At 37.9% G+C, this 21,959-nt stretch overlaps 1 protein-coding gene across 5 annotated transcripts in view; it reads left to right on the forward strand.

The window, feature by feature from the left end:
• Positions 1-21,959, forward strand: part of LOC150100806 (DNA (cytosine-5)-methyltransferase 3A-like) — a 745,691-nt gene that overhangs the window by 249,273 nt on the left and 474,459 nt on the right. For all 5 annotated transcript variants that reach the window (XM_090401182.1, XM_090401184.1, XM_090401186.1 and 2 more), the window contains exon 4: positions 5,977-6,077. In XM_090401182.1, coding sequence (XP_090257308.1) covers positions 5,977-6,077 — 101 coding nt within the window. The remainder of the gene's footprint in view (positions 1-5,976; positions 6,078-21,959) is intronic.

Genomic DNA, 21,959 nt, shown 5'->3' on the forward strand with positions numbered 1-21,959 from the left:
TAATAAATGCTAAGTTACATCCTCTAGCAACAATAGAAACTATCCCCCCTACCACAGTTTTCAGATACTGTTCACTGAAGATTTATTCGGTAACTACATCTAATACAAGTTATAACTGTCTGCATACTGTTGAGAACCCCTACTAGTTTTCGTGGAACCCTAGGGTTCTACAGAACACAGTTTAAGAAAACCATTCTATAGTATGTTTATCTTCTTATCTGTCTATTAATAACTGATGATGCTGTCAGTTAGTAGACAACACATGTAGAAATTTAGTTATTCTTATAATAAATCTACAAGTAAATCTCATTATTGTAGCTTCTGTTTCGTATTGTCTTTACAGTTTAGTTTCAAAATACCAACTAGTATATGCACCTCCTTTGTCCAATGCATTACCACCTTGTTGTAATAAGTAAGCAGATTGATGAAACACAACCCCTCCCCCAACAGTATTTAAGAATACTGCTACTGTCAGTTGGATCAAAGTACATCAATAGCCTCTGCAGCATATTAACTACAACTCGAGATACACAGACTGGCACATAATTTGAGGCCTCAGGCTTATCACTTCCTTCTGAAATGAAACTATTTTACTTTCTTTTTTACTTTTTTTTTTTTTTTGGACTTGTTCTATTTCAAGCTCTTCTTAAATATTGAGGTTTTTTTTTTTTATTATTATTAGTCACCTCCAGGGAGTCTAAAGACTCATCGAGAGAGGGCATCTACTCTACAGCTCTGCTTCCACCACTCACAATCCACCGATTAACCGCAACTACACCAACACCATCTACCACCGACCGCCACTACTAGTATTTCCACAGACAATCACAAACATTCATGCCCACGGCAGAATTCGAACCCGCAGCCTCTTGACTGGAGAGCGGACACACTAACCAATCGGCCAGCCAGACTGGGCTGGCCGAGTTAGGTTACCATAACTTGTTGGACCATTCCATTCCACTGTAATAATAATATTATTATTATAAAATGGGTTTAGGCCAAAATTTTGTGTGGTGGAGTACTGCATATGATAAGTGATGAGTTACATCCTGTAAGAGTAGAGGCTTTGGAAGGCAGTGACACTAATGGTTTTGAAAGCATATGGTGTGAGGTACAGGTGGGCAAGACAGGATATTTGGTGAGGTGTTGCTACAGGCTAAGGAGCACAGAGGGTGGGGAGCAGGAGATGTTTAGGCAGTTGAGCTTGGCAAGTGCAAGAAGAATGATTTTTATGGGAGAGTTTAACTACAGCAGTATAAGCTGGGAAGAGGAAAATGCATGTAATAATAAGGGAATGGAATTTCTAGAATTCTTGAGGGACAAATGTCTTAGGCAAGACGTAATAGAGGGAACAAGAGGTTCAAGCATTTTGGATTTGGTCATAGCTTCAGAAGAGCTGATAATAACTGAGATGACATCTCTCCCCCCAGTTGGAGAGAGTGACCATGTGGTTTTGACTTGGAAGAATAGACATGCCGGCGTATCAAAGAAAAAGGAATGTATATGGAATTATAAGGCGGGTGATTATAATAGTCTTATATATCAACTTGGGACAGTTCCATGGAGGGAGGAATTGGAAAGGCGAGATATCATTAGTGCTTGGGAAATTGTGAAGGAATATTTGTTAGCAGCAATAGTAAGCTGTATTCCACGAGTGAAGAAGAAGAGAACACAATTTGGTGTAAAATTGATGACAAACAATATCAAACAGGAACTGCAGGTGAAAAAGAGATTATGGAAGAGATATAAGGAGAGGGATGGAGAGCAGATGCATGAGGAATATAAGACTCATGCCAGGGGAGTGACTAGTATGGTGAGGAAGGCAAAACTGGAGTACGAGAGAGATTGGCATTAAGATCCAAAGAAAATCCTAGGGAATATTTTAGCTATGTGGCCAATAAGAGGAGAAATGATTGTGGAAGAATGACATGTGGGATAAAAATGGGAATAGAGTGACTGATGCAGAGGAGTGGAGCTGTTCAAGCAGCACTTTATTGGAGTATTTCAACCTGTAGAAATAGGTTTTAATAGGACAGGTTCGAGGTTTAGAGCTGCAAGAGGAGAGTGTGTTCCAAATACTGAGTACTCTGGATGTCAGTAAAGCTGGGAACTGGAGGGTATTTCACCACGGGTTTTGAGAGATGTGCTAAAGAATTGACAGCTTAGTTGACTTGGCTTTTCAATGAAAGTCTGACTACGGGAAAGGTAAGATAGTGCCATTGCATAAGGGTGGTAGCAGACTGGAAGTGTCTAATTATAGGCCAGTTTGTGTGTCATCAGTAGTTGTTAAGGTCTTGGAGAAATTAGTGAGGGATCATATACCACATTGGGCAGATTAGGGTAATGTTATCTATGAAAATCAACATGGATTTGTTAAGGGGCACTCTTACTTTAGTAATATGATTGCCTTTTGTAATAAAGTGACAAGAGCAGTTGATGAGGGGAAAGGTATATATACTGCCATTTTTTTTGGATTTTGCAAAGGCATTTGATAGGGTACCACATGATAAGCTGATACGTAAGTTGCAGCACATGGCTTTAGATGCCAGGTTAATCAACTGGATTCAGGATTGGCTGTCTGATAGGTATCAGAGTGTTGTGTATGGTGTAGCAATATCAAGGAGGCAGAAGGTTACAAGTGGGGTTCCACAGGGCTCAGTACTGGAACCTGTATTGTTTAACCTTTATATCAATGACATTGTCAATGGATTGCAAGGGGATATTCAGTTGTTTGCAGATGATGTGAAGCTGAGCAGGGTTTTTAGTAATAGTGTAGATGTGGCAGCCCTTCAAGAGGATTTGAATAAACTGGACCAAGGGTTCCCAACCTTTTTGTTTCCTAGAGCACATTCTAAAATACCGGTAGGTCGACGGGCACCGTCTATTTTTTCAAGCAAATTTTTTGAATTTGTTTGTTAAATGAATATGTACAAAGTTTGCATTATAATCAAATGTTTTATTACTTAAAAGTTTACATTATATAAAAATTTAAATATATATATGTAAATTAGTGTGATCTTTGGCATTCCATTTCATTGGCCAGTGATTCATAATTAGGAGAATATGATGATATTCCAGTTCTTAAACTGGAATGAACAACTTCGAATGCGCGTCTACTTTACATTGTATGCGTTTAATACTTGTCATGTGTCATTAATGCATGTGTCATATAGCATGCCATGAATTGTTGCGTGATTATTTCAAACTATACGGCATACGGTTGAACAGCGGCGAGCACACACAAATTGGTTGACGGGCGCCATGGTGCTCACGGGCATATGGTTGGGAACCCCTGAACTGGACAGATGGGAAAATGAATAGGGGTTGTGTCAGTTTAATGCAGCAAAATGTAAAGTCTTGCAGTTTGGGATACATTGATGGGATACTGCATACTCAATTGGAGGAGCTATACTGGAGGAAGTAGGGGAGACAAGAGATCTGGGTGATGATTAATATAAAACTGAAATTCAGGGAGCATATTGCAAAGATGGTGAAGGTAACCCAGAGGTTTGCTGCAGTACTGAGAAGGACGCTGCCCTGCAGAGATAAAAGAGTTATCATTCCGTTGTATAAGACCCTGATCAAACCACACTTAGACTATTGTTCTCAAATATGGTCCCCAGGATTTGAAAGGGATATATTAACTGTGGAAAGGGTACAGAGGCAAATAACAAAGATGGTTTCAGGACTGTACGATATTAATTATGAGGATCGGCTGAGGGAATGTGGACTGCAGAGTTTGGTGAATAGAAGAAGGAGAGGTGATATGATTGAGACTTTTAAACTGTTGAGAGGCAGTTACAGGGTTAATACTGGGGAGTTTTTTCACTTGGTGGAACAGCGGGAAGGAGCGATAACAAGGGGGCCATCCTTGGAAGTTATGAAAGGAAGCTGTGAGCAAGAGGGTGAGGAGTGGTTTCTTTGTGTGGAGGGTGATCGAACCATGGAATGCATTGCCTGAGAGACTGGTTAGAGCAAGAACGGTCAATGAGTCAATGAGCTTAAGGAGTGGTATGATAGACTTTGTGTTTCCTAAGAAGGACCTCTCACGATGAGTCTTTTGTCTCCATGGAGGCCTGAATAATAATAATAGTAATAATAATAATAATAATAATAATAAATATGGGAAAGTCTGATTAGAATAACGCATAATTTTTTTTAAACTTGCTATTAAAACCATGGATGATACTTTATGAAGTCATAAGGTCTCAAGAAACTAACAAGATGCTGTATCTATTGGATGGTCTGTAGAGTATGACACTATAAATTATTATTTAATTTAATTTAATTTTTTAATTTTTTTATAGTTATGATTAACCTTTACCTCAGTTATAACATAATGTTGCTGGAAATATAACATCACATGGCTCATTCTGTTTCAAATAAATACATTGCTTGCATTCTACCTTATAATCAACTGTCATTGTCACCAAAGATGGTCTGTGCATTTCAGACCGAAATATATGGCCTTCTAATCAAATAAATATTACCTTTGTCTTGTGTTTTCATGTAAATAATTCATATAATTATGGCACAAGTTTCTCTAAAAGAAAGTTTGTTAGCTTGCTTTTATAACTTTTAAATATTTAGACATATGGTATGTGGGCTTCCATTTGTACTACTGCCCCGAACATCACAGATGTTAGGGGAGGGCCTGGCTCATGAAACTGCTCTTTACCTCTCTTTTATTTTTTCCATAACCTCTTTTTCACCTGAATTTCCTGTTTGATTTCAATTACTCATCCATTTTACACCAAATTTTGTAATCTTTTTTTTTTTTTTCATTTGAAAACTTATTCCCATTGATGTTGAAATTAAATAGCAGTAGACCAAGTACTGAGCTCTATGATAGACTACTAGTCACCCACCCTCTCCTAGATTCATTTCTCCCATATATAATACTACTCCCATCTATTCCCATCTTCTCCAATTTGTACTTAACATGTAAATCTATCAGATACCATTGCAAAGTCCAAGAATATCACTCTATGTGATATTCTTAGACTCTTATTCACATTCATTACTTATCATAAAATGCAAGTCGATGTAGGCTTCACGCGACCAAGCTATCATGTAGAATCTTCGTGTCAATTGATCCAATCTTGTATTCTTTTCCTAAACACTCTCTGAAATATGTAAGTTTTGGCTGCATATATACAGGTCTCTAATTGGAATCTTTTGTCCTAGCACCCTTTGTGCACTATTTTGAATTCTTTCCATTCCCTAGGAACCCTTCCCATGCAAAACTCTTTTAACAGTAGGTCAAGTGCAACTAACTCTTTTGCACATCTCCTAAAAAAATTATTATTATTTTGCTAACCTTCAGGGGTCAACAGGGTCAATTAAATAGTATTCTTATGACGAATTCAGTTTTAAAATATATGTTACAATAAGGGCTTATTTGTATATTTTTAAAATTATATTTGTCAAAGAAAACATGTTAAATGGTACAGATAAACATAGTAATTGTTTGATAAAAACCACATATACTGTATCTTCACATTTTAAAATAAACTAGTCTTGGTAGTGGTACTGTGCATGCTGGTAGTTTTTGATTTGTTATTCTATTATGGGTTGCTGGTGTCAAAACCATGAAAGATTGTTAAAATCTTTTACGTAGTTAATTTTCTTAATTATGCTAATGTTATGCATGAGCAGAAGAAATATTTTTGGTTTAAATGCATGCTATTAAATTAATGTTTATGCTTTTCCATTGCTGCAGCTAGTAATAACAATTTGTTAGAAATATAACACTGCATGTAGTGAGTTAATTCATAACAGCTGCTTTTAGATTGGAGAGGCATGGCCATATTTTTTGTTGCATAATTATGTGTTTTGCAGATGCTCTGCCAAACCCTCTACCTTCCACGAACCTTTTCCCACCTACCCCTTGCTTCTTGCCCAAGTATATTGTTGAAGATGTGTGGGAGGGAGAACCTTCTACCTTTAGTGATGATGAGAAATGTAACTTCTTAGGGTTTCGCTTCACACCTGGTACCAATGGAGTGTGTTGTTCTGATGGAGAACTCCTTCTCTTGCCTAATTTGTATGACGAGGATCAGGAAGATGTACCTTTGGTGAGTAAAAAGTTAAGATAAATACTCTAATAAATTTAACATTTCTTTCTTAGCATGCCATTTCCTTTCACTGAAAATGATTAAGAAAATGAGAGATATACAATTTAGATACATTATACCAACCACTCACAAAAAATTTAGAGATAACAGAGCTGTCTTAATTCTTAGTAGAATGGCTCTGGTCTCTAATTTTTTTGTAGATGTAATATATTTATAAAAGAATCACTTTGCTTTGCCATTAATCAAATTAGATTTCTGAAAATTTCCACTCATTAGAAGAAATTAATCTCTTTATTTGGTAAGCATGGTGCATTATTGGAGTTCATGTTTGTAGTCTACATTATGGAAAAATTTAGTATAAAAATGCATGCGTGATATTTTGAAGTGAGTTAAACAGTTTTGGCATACTTGTTTAACAAGCATCTAGCAACATGATAAGTTCCAAAGGAGCAGAAAGATGAGTAAAATTATTCCTCTTTACAAAGAGCAGGGGTGATAAAACTGGGGCTTGAATTAGGCCAATCTATATATCTGGAGTTGTGGTTAAGGTGTTGAATTTACTGAGGGCTAGGATCCAGAATGAAGTTATAACAGCAACATTTTCTGGGATGGTTAGCATGAACTTGTTAAACAAGGATTATGTTTTAGCAGTCTACTTACAAATTACAATAAGGTAGCACTGCATTGAACAAGATAAATGTATATCCATTGGTATATTTAGATTTTATGTGACTCCCACTCACTAAAAGTTGTAAACCTACAGTACTTTAGTATTGTCACTGGGCTAAGGATTTTTTTTTCTATTTTTATTATTTAATTTTGTATATTTTTATTTATTGATTTTTACATAATCTGGAAACCCTGCTCTAGAGAACAAATATGGAACTTTTTCCAAGTCACTTCATTGTCTACTCTCTTGACACAACCACTGTTAATGCTATGTCATTCACTAATGATCTTATACTAATAGCCTCTACTAGAGAAGGCTTGCAGGAACTCCCCAATGAAGCAGTCATCTTCCTTCAAATTCAAAGCCCAAACATCAGTGTGACAAAGTTTAGTATGCTCTCTCTCACTTCTCTCCTCAGGTAGAGACAAGAAATTGAAGGTTGAGAACATTGAGCTTTCCCTGCATAGCATGTCCTTGTATTCTATCTTTGGTTCTGGAGGAGTGTGGATATACCTTGGCGTCCTCTTTTGTAATCCACTCTTGGGTCTTTTCTCCCTTCTTTCTGAAAATCTCTACTTAAACCTCAACAAAGGCTCTTTGTTCTGAATTACTTCCTTCTTCCAACACTCTGCCATAGATTAATTCTAGGTAAAGTCTCTCTCTCTCTCACTCAATACTGTCCTGGATGGATGTAGCTGTTCTCAGTGGTCCATTCTTGGTTATGTCTTCCTCCAAAGAAGACATAACCAAGAGCGAACCTCCATTTTTTCAAGCCACTGTAAATGACTTGAGCTCATATAACACCATGGAGGTTTTGAGATTCCCTCGTCGTGATGCTTAGTGCCTAGATTATGTCTATCTAGATTACAGAAATTTTCTCTCTCCACTTCAGAATTATATCTTACTGCCTCTAGGACTTTAGGTATTAAGGATAATTATCAATGTATCTCTGGATGGATGTTTGATGGAAGGACACCAGTTACGACTTCCTCAGTTGAATAAAGGAGATGGGCTTTAATGTTGCACCATTCAGTCAACAGAGCTGCATTAGAAGAATCAAGCATGTTCCTTCTCAACATCAATGGACCAAGGATGGGACTTACTTCCTGTCTGGATGTGAATATATAGATTTAATTAGGAGACAAGAATCAATGCTCTGTCAATTTGAGCTCACATAACTCAAGGAAGAAGCAATGATAAGAACTCAGAGCAGACTATCAGAGTTTATAGAAACTTTGGCTTGTGTTGCTCAGTGTTGTTATCATACATGTGGAGTGTAACAACATTGTATCAGAAGACATGAGCCAGAAGACACATACTTCTGACTACTGTCATGTTCTCACTACTGTACTGTGTCAGAAGGTACAGTATAGTAGTGAGGGTTATAGAGAATAGATTGAAAAATGAAGATTGGATAACAGCGGTAGAATCCCACTATAGGACTAACATTGGATTGAGGAAGCCTGGTTTTGTAGTAAAGCGAAGAGATAAATTAGTCATTATCAATGAAGTTGTGAGTGTTGGGTGACCTCACTACTCTCCATGAGAGAACTGCCTACTATACTGAAAACCAAGACTCGGTGCAGCTACTTCAGGAAGAATGCCACATCATACCAGAATTTACCTCTGCAACTGTATCCTTTAAGGATGTATGGTATCAACAAAGTTCTATGGACTTGTTAAGCTTTGGACTCTTTCGGACTGATTTCAAGATACTCTTCCTTTGCATGCCCTGCAGTGCACACTGATAACATGAATGGGGACTTACTAGAGACTTCTTGAATCACCAGGTCTAAAGTTGGATAGTACAGGATATTGTTGGGACTCTAGGCCTCTTCTGGTCTTTAATGTAGGACCATAGTATGTAGTTATGTTTTCAGTGCAAAGTTAGAAAAAATTAAAATAGAAAATCTCCAATAAGTATCAGTGGTCTCATACTTTTTCTTTCTCATCCATGAGATGACAGGTTCAGTCCCCCTATGTGCAAATCTTTGCCATTTGATTGTATCTCTGGCCATTTCTGTCACCTCTCTTAAGCTTGATAATTGTGACCTTTCCTTCAAAGACTGTAACCAAGTTCTTTTTGGTCTAAAAGCGAGACGTTAGTAAAGTCTCGCTCTTGACAGAAACTAACGAAATCAATAAAAACAAATGTATGTCTTAACACACAGTTAATGACCAATAATTTTGCTTTAAATTTAGTAAAGTGTAATTATTGGTCATTAACCTTATGTTAAGACTTATACATTAGTTTTCATTCATCCTGTTAGTTTCTGTTAATGGAGCATAATGATGATATTTTGTATAAAATATTTAACAATTTTAATTATCATTTATGGTATTTCACCAAGCTCATATTGGCATCTTAGGAAACAGTACAACTAGTATTGATATGGACAAATATTAGTGTCTCAGAGATGCCATTCAAGGATATCATTGGATAATTTTGAATTAGGCTGGAGGCCTTAGAAGAATCACATCCATCTTGAAGAATGTTGATGGAAGGAGAGATAAAGTTGGGAACCTCTGCAAGGGTAGTTAAGTTTCATATATCTGTCGTGTGCTGATGACCATCCATCTGCCTATGTATGAATTTCACCAGTGTTAGGGATAAGGTGGGAGAGAAAGAAAGAGAGAGACTAAACAATTTGTGGCTTTGTTTTGATTAAATTAATTTATTCAGAGATTGTTAAATTAGTGAAAGGTGAAGTATGGTCTAGTGAGGATGTCATACTAACAAGAAAACCATATGAAGAATACAAGAATTGATATTGCATTTTCTGAGAGTAAAAGAGGAGAAAAGTGCTGTTGATAATTGAAGAAGATATATATATATATATATATATATATATTTTTTTTTTTTTTTTTTTTCTCATTTTGAGTGAAGAAATGGAGAAGCAAATAAAAAATGATGACAATAACTTGGATAGGAAAGAAAGGCAGTGGAGTTTTACTGTAGATCTAGGATTATTATTATTATTTAAACAACAATTTGACTGGTGATACAGAGCAATCCAGATTCTACCCAAGAATCTAAGAATAGTCTGTCAGGTAGCATCGTAAAATATGGACTGTTCCAAGTAATGCTGTTTTTGGCAGATCATATGGAGTCACTTTGTTGATGTTTAATTGCTGTAAATAGTTGGTTAGCTTCTTTGAAATTGCACCAAGTGCACTGATAACTATTGGGATAACTTTAGTGTGTTTAAACCACAGTTGGCCAACTGTGGTTTAAACTTTAAACTGAGACTTCAAGACCAACTTCAAGATACTCTTGAAGTTGGTCTTGAAGTCTCAATTGCCAGATCCCAATATTTAGTCATTTTTTCCAGTTCTTTGTTAATGTTGTTATCACTGGGTACTGTGATATCAATAATCCAAACCTGTCGATGTTCAATAATTGTGATGCCAGGTCTATTGTGTTCCAAATTTTCCAATCAGTTTGTATTTTAAAGTCCTAGAGAATTTTTGCTGTATCATTTTACAGTACTGTCTCTATTTTATGCTGCCACCAGTTATCAGAAGTAGGAAAGCCATATTTTTTGCACACATGCCAATGAATTATTTTGGCCACTTGATCATGGTGGTATTTATAGTCAGTTTGAGCTATCTTGCTGCAGGCACTGATTAGATGTTCTACAGTCTCATCTTTCTGATCGCATAATCTGCATTTGCTGTTATTATTGATGTTCAAAATTTTTGCTTTCATTTCATTAGTTTGTAATGGCTGTTCTTGAGCTGCTAGAATAAATCCTTCAGATATAATCCTTCGGTAAGGAGGTTAATTCATATTGTAGCCATTGCCATGTCTTGTTCACGTCAATTTTGTCCTCAGTATCTCTAAGAAATTGGCCATGCAAAGGTTTATTTTTCCAGCGCACATATTGGTTATTTTGCTGTTCCTTTTTGTAATCAGATTTGTTTCCTGTTGCTTTTAGAAGGCCCTCTTATGTAATTGCTTAAAGCATTTAACTTTTTTAACTACGTATAATAAGTTTAGTTTAATCCTTTATCCAAGTGTGAGCAAACAAAGTTTGCACCTGAAAGTATCTTCAGGACTGGGGTAAGGTGGTACAACACCAGGCAACTCGTTGCAAAGGTGGAGCAAGCTACCAACAATCCTATGTCAGTATCTCCCATAATGCAAAACACATCTCCTTGTGGATATGTATAATGTTATGCATTAAGGGAAGGGCCACTACCCAGACTAGTTTCGACCTTTATTGAGGTCTCTTCAGTGGGAGCCTGGTATCTCCACTTGGGCCTGGCTCCCACTGAAGAGACCTCAATAAAGATCGAAACTAGTCTGGGTAGTGGCCCTTCCCTTAATGCATAACATTAGACATATCTGCAAGGAGATGTGTTTTGCATTATAGGAGGTACTGAGACAGGAGTGTTGGTAGCTTGCTCCACCTTTGCAACGAGTTGCCCTGGTGTTGTACCACCTTACCCCAGTCCTGAAGATACTTTCAGGCGCAAACTTTGTTTGCTCACACTTGGATAAAGGATTAAACTAAACTTATTATACTCTAACTAAGTGAAAAATAAACTTTCAACATCTTTCTCTAAATCCAGAGTAATTTATTAAAAAAGGGTGGCACACCATTTGGCAACTCCTATAGGTAGAGATGACCTGCGAATGCTTCTGCCTGGTATCTCAGCTTGAGCCTGGCTCCCACTGAAGAGACCTCAATAAAGGTCGAAACTAGTCTGGGTAATGGCCTTTCCCTTAATGCATAACATTAGACATATCTGCAAGGAGATGTTTTGCATTATAGGAGGTACTGAGACAGGAGTGTTGGTAGCTTGCTCCACCTTTGCAACGAGTTGCCCTGGTGTTGTACCACCTTACCCCAGTCCTGAAGATACTTTCAGGCGCAAACTTTGTTTGCTCACACTTGGATAAAGGATTAAACTAAACTTATTATACTCTAACCAAGTGAAAAATAAACTTTCAACATTTTTTAACTATGGTAATTTCTTCTTCTTCTTCTTCCACAGTCTGTCTCACTTGCAGCAGACCCCCTCCACCTATTCTCCTTGGTAGGTACAACTGGTCAACATCACTTTGTGGATGCAATGCATGATGCATAGTCATTAATTTTCTAGTTTTGCAGTCCAGTTTGTCCAGGTCTTCTTTTGTCCAATCTGTTATGCCAGCTATGTATCGGATCACTGGTATAGCCCAAGAATTCATTGCTCTAATTGCATTTAACCTCCCCAACCGGCCATGATGTCTGTAGACGTCCATCTAAATCTGAATACAATTCTGTAACATTCATTGAATAACATGGATAAGAAGTGCAATTTGGTCTCACTATTTCATCCACCTTGGCTGGTAAGGAGGTTAATACATTTAGTTTTGTTTTCAAAATATTTCTAACTCTTTTGGTGTATTCTGCTGCTGCCTGTTGTTTAACTTTAGTGGAGAATATCACTGGCTTCTAATATTCCTAGGTATTTATAGTGTTTGTCAGCTGAAATTGCTTTTATATATTTCTCTTGATCAAAATTAAAATTGCTAGTGTCACTAATTTTTCCTCGTTTAATAGATAAAATTGCACATTTATCTAAACCAAATTCCATTTTGATGTCCTGACTGAAAATACGAACTGTGTTCAGTAAAGAGTTTATTTGCTGGGCCAATTTTCCATATAACTTCAAGACATCCATATACAACAGATGGGAAATTTTAATATTATATTTAGGAATTTCATATCCAAGTTTTTTTCTTTAAAATCATAGACAAAGGTATCAAAGAAATGTTGAAGAGCAATGGTGACAAGGAATCACCTTGGAAAATTCCACGTTTAATGCTAATATCTCTGAATCGTTCATTATTGACTATTAAAGTTTTTTTCCATAATTTCATAGCAGCAGCCAGAAACGAACATATGTTTTTTGCTGATTCCAAATATTTGTAGTGATTTTAGGATCGAAAAGTGTGGGAGGGAATCAAATGCTTTCTTATAGTCTATCCATGTCGTGTTTAAGTTAGTTTTTCATCTTCTGAGAATCATTTTATTAATAAGGATTTGGTCATTTGTTCCTCTAGATTTTTGAAAATTGTCTTTTTGTTCAATTGGATAAATCTGATTATCTGATAAGTAGCGATATATGGAATTTGCTATGATTGCAGTGAACAGCTTAAGCATAGTTGGTAGGCATGTTATTGGATGATAGTTACTTGGGTCTGCACCCTTATCCTTATCTTTCAAGAAGAGAAACATGCACCCAGATATCATCCAGTCTTCCACTGAGCCTGAGTGGCACAAATAATTAAATTGTTCTGCCATTCGATCATGTAAACTGGTTATATGCTTTAACCAAAATCCATGTAGTTCGTCCTTGCCAGGTGCACTCCAGTTTTTTAATTTTCTAGTTTGTACACTGACCATTTCTTTAGTGATAATGACATTTTGCATTTGTTTTTGTTTCATTTCTGATTCTATTTCCTTAATCCATGAGGCATCTTTATTATGTTAAATAGGATTATCCCAGATTGACTTCAAAAATTTGAGTGTTTCTTCTTTTTCTAGTGAATGATTGTTTGCATTTGTATTTCTCTTTAGAGACTGAAAGCATTTACGTTGGTTCTGTCGAAATTGCATATTTTGTACATATTGGTTTATTCTTGCTTCATATCTTTTAATTTTCTGTGCAGTAACTATAATTCTTTGTTTTAGCTCTTCGGTAACTTCAGCCATTGTTTTGTTGGCCAAATTATATGTGTTAATCAGTTTGTTTTTGAAGTTATTATTTTTCAGCCTCCTTCTTTAAAACTCTTTAAGTTACTCAGATCAGCTTGAAGTTTGTTGACTTTTAATTCCAACTAGATTTTCCATGGTGCAGATTGTTTCATCCTTGGCTTTTGCTCTTGCGGTTTGCAACCAAGTTTCACTGTAATGATACAGGCTGTGCTGTATAAGAGCTGATTTGTTTCCTTTATACTGTTGATTGTGATGGTTTCAATCATAGCAGTTGCATCTAAGAGGAGCTGTTTTAGCTTAGATTTATGTAAAGCTTCTAATGGTGGTAGTCTTATGTAGTCATTTATGGAGTTCATATGTTCAAATATCCCTGACTTCATTTTTCACTGCACTTCTGTCAAAACATTCTGAGGTATGTCATCAGCTTGATGCTTACTGAGTTGAATTCCAAAGTTTGATATAGTACCTCCTGATGTTTTGCTGTTACTGGAGTTGTTGGTTTATTATGTAACTCTTGCAGCTCAAGTTCAGTAAATATTTTGTTGCGGAAAATAAAATTCTTTTGGTCCATAAGTCTTTGTTCTGTTATTGCAGATTCTGGGAATTTTTGTTTCCAAATTAAATGCATATGCTTTCTAAAACCCTGTTTTTCTGATGTTGATCTGTAAAAACATTTCATAACTTCTCTGTTTTCTTCAACAGTCCATTTTTTATGTTTGGTTTCTTCCAGTCACTTTTGAGCTCTCTGCCTGATTGCCCAGCAAGGAGAGCTGGGTCTTGTATCCCACTTGTCACCTGATGCCCAGGATCCCCAACATCTGATGCAGTCCTTGATGACCTGGGCATTGACTGATCCAGTATGGATTTCTTCTTACTTTTCACCATTAAGATGGGGGATGGAACACTGTTGGTCTGACTCCTCAGTTGAGACCTGTCTGACAAGGGTGGCCCTGCTGGCAGCTATACTAACATCAGAATAGCTCTCAACACCACTGAAGCACACAAGTCCCATCGCCACGACAAGGGCATGGGATTATTTTATTATTATTATTATCTGAAAGAATTGTATAATTTTTTCATCAAATTGATGTGTGATATATACAAGGAAGCTACTCAGAAAATAAAGATTAGAACCAGTAGAGATTACCTCCTTGTTAAATGATGATATATTACTTAAAATATACAAAAAAGGCCACTTCATAGCACCATCTCAAAAGAAACCCATGTAATCAGAGTGAATATGCAGAATACAGAAACAAACTACAATCACAAACATGCCAAATTAAATGTAATTATTACACCAATAAGATTAAATTAAATTAAATTAAATTAAGGATAAATTAAAGGAACATGGACAACAATAAACGAAGCACTCAATAAAAAACCACCTCCTTGTGCCTCAACGAATGTTATCCAGAACTTTGCCAAACATGGTTTAAGTAACAAGTGGATAAATTTAATATTACTTTCTAGGAACAAATTATGAACTTAAGGCAAACTATACCCAGTCTTAGAAAGCCAAACGCGATATTTTAATAAGACTCTTCGGTTTCCCCCAGATAACATACACAAAAAAAAAAGATTTGGATAAAGTTGTCTCAAAAATCAACTTTAAGATTTAAGACATCCCCAGATTTGACAACATGTGACCAAGGGATATCAAAATGACTACTCTACTGGGTTGAACTTAATTTCTCAGAAATGTAAAACACCACCTTAGAAATGTAAAACAGACCTAAAAATACCAATGATAACTCCACTACATAAAAAAAGGAAAATCAAGTAAAATTAGCAATTACAGACCTATATCATTGCTATCAGTAATAGAAAAAATCACAGAAAGAATAGTTAATGAAAAAATATTTACATATCTAGAGAATTTGATATAATATCCAACTCTCAATATGAATTTTACAAAAATAAAGGAACCAGTATCTTATCGGATAATATGCAGTCGGCACGTGGCTTGGAGATAGAACTGGTTGTGGACCTAGGGATGAACTGCTGTGATTGTTTGTAGGTGCCAGAAGTATTAGAGATGGGGTGGTTTCAGTGATAGAGTTTGTTCATTGGAATAAGTGAAACATGGTTGAATGAAGATGATATCGTAATGAGAATATAGGTGGAGGGATGCAGTATTTTTCACGAAGATGGAAAGAGCAAGAGAGGAGAGGGAGTGCTGCTGATGATAGCGGTGGAATTACATCCATATGAGGGTGGAGAGGTAGTATGGATTGGAGGTTGAGGGGGGGGGGACATGTTTGGTTGGATGTTGCTGTAAGCCTGGGGATGTGGACATGTATGGACAACTTGGATTGGTGAACAAAGGAAAGGTAATTATTATGTGTGATTTTAATTATGGAGGTATGGATTGGAATGGTGAGTGGTATTTGGGAGCAGGGAGGGTGAGTTTCTCAAGTTCTTGAGAGATGGCTATCTCGGGTGGCACATGAGGGAGAGCACACGGGGATCGAGAGTTCTGGATCCGGTCGTTTCATCAGAGGATGTGGTTGTAAAAGGGGTTTAATGCCTTCCTCTAGTTGGTGGGGAGTGATCGCCTGTGTTGTGGCTAGTCGTGCGCAGGCTTTTATGGGGAGAGGGATATGTGTGGAATTGTTGGACTGGTGATTGTGACGGGCTTGGGAGACAGACTGGAGCTGTGGCATGGAGTGGGGGTGGGCAGGCAGTGGATGCTGCATGGGTGCTGACAGGGAGATGCATGGCAGCGTCAATGTATGGGTGTGTTCTGGGGCAAGGGGGGGGAGGCTGAGTGGGAGTGGATGGAGGGATGTGGGACTTGGGCATGAGATCTGAAAGGGGTGGGTGCTTTGGAGGAGATGCGGGATGAAAGGTGGTGGTGGTGATTGGTTGCATGAGGAGTGTGGAGAGCAGGCCAGGAGAGTGGCTCAGTTGGTGGGGAGGATGGGAGTAGAGTGTGGGCAGGGATTGGCAGATTGGGTGGAGTGATGGCTGCTGCAGTGGGGGCATTGTTGAGGTGTTCAGTGATCAGTTTGTGAGGGTGTTTTGTCCTGATCGGGATAGAGTCATGGGGAGCTTGGGTGTGGAATGGCTTGGTTGTGGGTGAGCAGAAGTATTTGTGGAGATAAATGAACTTGATGTCAATGGGGCAATGGGATTTTATGATGTATCACCACACATCTTGAGGGAGTGTTCTGGGGATTGGCTTTGGCATTGGCATGCCTGTTTGGTGGGGGAGTCTTGTGGCAGCACAGGTTTCAAGGGAGTGGGGGGAGTGATAAAATTGTTACACTACATGGGCTGGTGAGGGAGCTGTGGCTTTGGGTTGTAGGCTAGTCTGTATATCTGGTTGGTGAGGGTGGGATGCAAGGATGGGGTGATGGCAGCAGTGTTCTCTGTGGTTGTCGGCATGGATTTGTTGGAGGGGGATCATGTTTTGCTAACTTTCTTATGTGGTGTAGTAGGGTTGCAAATGCCTTGGATGGGGGGGCATTGTGCAGTGCTTGGTTTGCTTGGATTTTGATGGACTGCCACATGACAAGCTCTTAAATGGATTGAGATGGTGGGATTGGCTGGCAGACCTGGTTTGGATTGGTGACCGGCTGTCAGATGGGTGTTGGAGGGTTGTATATGGGGGTGCAGTATCCCGAAAGAGAAAGGTCACTAGTGATGTGCCACTGGGGTCAATTTTTGGACCATTGTTATTCAGTTTGTGTGTTGGTGATGTTATGATGGGTTTGGTTCCCGTGCAGCTGTTTGCAGATGATGCAAGGCTGGGGAGAGCAATGCAGAGTTGGGCAGATGTTGTGTTCTTGCTGGAGGACTTGGATAGATTGCATGGGTGGGTGGACGGGTGGAACTGTTGGTTCATTGTTGCTGGGTCTGGGTTTGAGATTTGGTGGATGGCAATGGGATGCATGGAGGCTTTGGGGGAAGTGGAGGGGGGATGGAAGATTTGGGAGTGATGGTGGACGGAGACCTGAGGTTCGAGGGCCACATTGCATAGGTTGTGGAGCCATCACATTAGATGGTAATAAATTTAGTTTAATCCTTTATCCAAGTGTGTAGTGTGTGCAAACAAAGTTTGCGCCTGAAAGTATCTTCAGGACTGGGGTAAAGTGGTACAACACCGGGCGACTCCTTGCAAAGGTGGAGCAAGCTACACTTTCCTGAACATACTTTCGACTCCTTGCAAAGGTGGAGCAAGCTACACAGTCCTGAACATACTTTCAGGCGCAAACTTTGTTTGCACCTGAAAGTATCTTCAGGACTGGGGTAAAGTGGTACAACACCGGGATCTCCACTCAGGCCTGGCTCCCACTGAAGAGACCTCAATAAAGGTCGAAACTAGTCTGGGTAGTGGCCCTTCCCTTAATGCATAACATTATACATATCCACAAGGAGATGTGTTTTGCATTATGGGAGATACTGACATAGGAGTGTTGGTAGCTTGCTCCACCTTTGCAAGGAGTCGCCCAGTGTTGTACCACTTTACCCCAGTCCTGAAGATACTTTCAGGCGCAAACTTTGTTTGCACACACTTGGATAAAGGATTAAACTAAATTTATTATAGGCTGACCAAGTGAAAAATAAACTTTCAACATTAGATGGTGATGGTGATGCAGGGGACCCTTGCATGTGCAGATGGAGAAGTTGTGATGCCATTGTGTGGGGCCTTGGTCAGGCCTCATGTGGATGGTGCACAGATTTGGTCACTGGGTTTTCATGGTGATAATGGAGATGTGTTGGAGGGGGATCTAGAGGGGATTTGCCAGGGTGGTCAGTGGTCTTTGGAATGTGGAGTGCGGGGGATAGATTAAGGGGGTGTGGGTTGTGTGGCCTCGTGGGTGGGAGGAGGGGGGGGGATATGGTTGGGACATATGGGCTAGTCGGGGTTGTTGTCTGGTTGACATGGATGAGATTTTTCATAGAATTGAAGGCCATCACTGGAAACTGTATGAGGAGGGTGTGAGCAGAGGGGTGAGAGACAGGTTCTTTGCATGGAGAGTGGTTGGTGATTGGAATGCATTGCCTGGGTGCATTGTGAATGTAGATACATTGAATTAGTTTAAAGCACAGTTGGATGAGCATTGTGTGCAATAGTGTGTATCCACGATGAGTCTCCAACTCCATGGAGGTCAAATGTTAATAATAATAATAATAATAATAATCTTTATTTTTAGAGGTACCTGTAACATAGTACAATTATTAAAAGAACACGTAAGACCAAATAATAACTTTTTAATTAATAAGGTACAGATATTTCATACTAAAACTAATAGTATATCTTCAGTGTCATACAAATAGTTATAGGAATGGAATACAAGTAATGAACATTCGGTGGATCACCTATTAAAATACAATTGTTGCCGATTAATAATCAATTAATATTTAAGTTAATTTAAGGAAAAAAGAATTAAAGAACATCAATATTATATTGAATACAACAAACCTCAGAAGTCTGGTCAAGCACAACACAGTATTAACACTACTCATAATCAGGACGGGGCATAGTATTTTTCTTGTGTGTGCGATTAATATTCGACGCTTTTCCAAAAAAGTTTTTTTTGAATAAAGTGTGAATAAAATGAACAGGAAATGAAAAACAAATGAAAACCGCTTTATAGTATAATGTTACCTATGGATTAGTCCTGCTTATACAAATTTTTTCAAGTTATATAAATTTTCAAAATAATATAAAATAGTTAAGAGATTTATTCAAATATTCTTTACATTAATTTTGCATTAATAAATAAATAAATTTTGAAGATTCAACGAAAATAGATAAGAGAATTTTACAAGAATGTTTCGCATTGGACTCAAGAGTTCGCCGATTATTTTGTGTCGCTGACGCCGCCCTAACAGCCCGCTAATATAACAGGCTCGAATGTTGAGAAGAATGAGTTATCAGTAGTAAGCCGACTTTTAGGGCTGGACCACATCCATCCGATCCGATTAAAATTAGGATACAGTCCTTACACAGAACTCAACAATTAATCATAAGTTGATTTATGATACATCAAAAAATAAAGAAGAACTATTTTAGGTATATTTTCGTAAATTTTAATAAAAATTTATGATATAATTGGGTCCAGGATACAATTTCAGAATTTATTTGTTCGTTTCCAGGAAGATCTGAAGGAGCCCGAATGGAAGATGATGTACATTCATAATTATATGTACCGTTCTGTACCATTCGTTGTTCATTTAAACTCTTATATCATATTTTTTGACATCTTTTAGGCAGCTTTTCTTCTGCGCCGGCTGTGTATATTGCACACTTCGCACATGCCACCAGCTGGGCCTGCTCATAATATCCAGTGGGATAAAGCTATTCTCCTCCATAGATGCAGGTTCAAATATGAATGCCTTTTTAAAGAAAGTTGTGAAGCTATTTTACACCGACCAAATTTAAACCAAAATTATTCTCTCTCTCTCTCTCTCTCTCTCTCGAAGATCTGGGACACTTTTATTTTATGTAATCAATAAAAAACCAATTATCTTAAATATTAATTAATTATTATTTTCTATCATTTCCTAGCACGCAGCAACAAATGTATTTTAATAGGTGATCCACCGAATGTTCATTACTTGTATTCTGAAGATGTACTTTTAGTATGAAATATCTGTACCTTATTATATCAACCTCCAGGGAGTCCAAAGACTCATCGAGGGAGGGCATCAACTCTACAACTCCTCGTCTCAATACTCATCATCTAACATCAATGCCATCTTCCACCGACTGCCACCACTAGTGCACTCAGAGACAATCACAAACATCCATGCCCACGGCTGGATTCGAACCCGCGGCCTTTTGGCTGGAGAGCAGATATGCTAACCACTCGGCCAACCAGGCTGGCAAAAATAATTATTAATTAAAAATTAATTAAGATTAATTAAAAATTACTTATTAATTAATTACTGTTTTATTATTCTTTTAATAATAATAACATAATCATCTCATCTCTGGACAAAAACCACTTTGCATTTGCATTTGCTCTTGACTTCTCTAAAGCTTTTGACACCATAGAGCACATAATTCTTTAAAAAACTCAGAGTGGTAGGCATAAGAGGAAACTCCACAACTCATTCGAAGACTTTCTGAAAAACATTACAAAAATAAATCATGCCCACAGCAATAGAACTGAGATTAATTATGGCACAAGTAGTAATTCTATCACCATGCCTTTTCAACATTTTTGTGAATGATCTATCCTACCTATAGCTATACAGTCACATCTATCAGCATGTAGATGCCATGCTACTCATATCTGTACACAAAGATCCATCAATAGGCTTACAACATTTACAAAGAAACTTCAACATAAATCATCTATAAATCCCTGTTTGCTATAATCTTGCTATGGTTCTGCACCACAGTATTTAATGAAAAAACTAAACTCATTACCAAAAACAGGCTGATGGTATCAACAGCTCTTGAGTGCCAAATTAGTAGCCCTCTTTTTCATCCATCAACATATACCAACAGTTGACTTGTGACTATACCAAATCTTAGACATCACACTATCATACTAGAGTGTAAGAGGGAGAAACTTAAGCAGTGATTGTATATTTGTTGATCCTTATTCGTGGAATAAATTGCAGAATAGAGTGAATAAAAATTGGCATGGGACTACTGAAATTAGTGACATGTATATCAGTTTTAAAGCTGATACAAGAACTAAAGGGAATCTGCAATTTTTGTATACTAATGCAAGAAGCATTCGAAATAAGAGGGAAGAATTTTTGGCATTAGTCAGTGCAATCTCACCAAAAGTTGTAGGCATTAGTGAAACTTGGCTGTCAGCAGAAGTTGTGGTCACTGGAATTGAATGTGATGGATACAGTATTTTCAGGGAGGACAGAGAGGCTAGAACAGGGGGAGGAGTACTGTTGATGATAACTGATGAGTTGCAGCCAAAGAAATTAGTATATCAAGATGATAGACATGCGAATGATAGTTCATTTGAGGTGGGCTGTGTGAAATAGTGACCAACGCATTGATGAGGAACAGTTGGTTGCTGCTATAGGCCAGGAGGTACAGGGGGTGATATTGAATTCATGCATCAGTAAATTAGTGCAATGAGTGCAGAATTAGTGATTATTATGGGGGATTTTAATTATGGTGATAATTGGAAGGAGGAAATATCACACGGCAAAAAGGAAATGGAATTCATACATCTTCTACTTGAAACAGCACATAACTGAAGGGACATGTGGTGTGAGAGTGTTGGACCTGGTCATTGGTTCAGATGATATATGTATAAGTAAGGTGTCCTTGTTACCTCCAATTGGTGAGAGCGATCATGTGGTATTGACTTGGGAGGTTGCAAAATTTGTGGATTTCTCTCTTAAGAAGGGATATATATGGAACTACAGGTTAGGCAATTATAACAAGCTTCAGAGTGAGCTTGCAGCTGTCCCATGGAAGAACATATTGCAGGAGAAAGGTATTAGCAGTGCATGGGATAAAATCAGCAGATATCTGAGGAAGGCAATATCAGATTGTGTCCCCATGGTCAG

This window comes from Typopeltis vanoorti, chromosome 12 (assembly GCF_054136105.1).
Source record: "Typopeltis vanoorti isolate ZY-2024b chromosome 12, IOZ_Tvanoo_1.0, whole genome shotgun sequence".
NCBI classification, from domain to species: domain Eukaryota; kingdom Metazoa; phylum Arthropoda; class Arachnida; order Uropygi; family Thelyphonidae; genus Typopeltis; species Typopeltis vanoorti.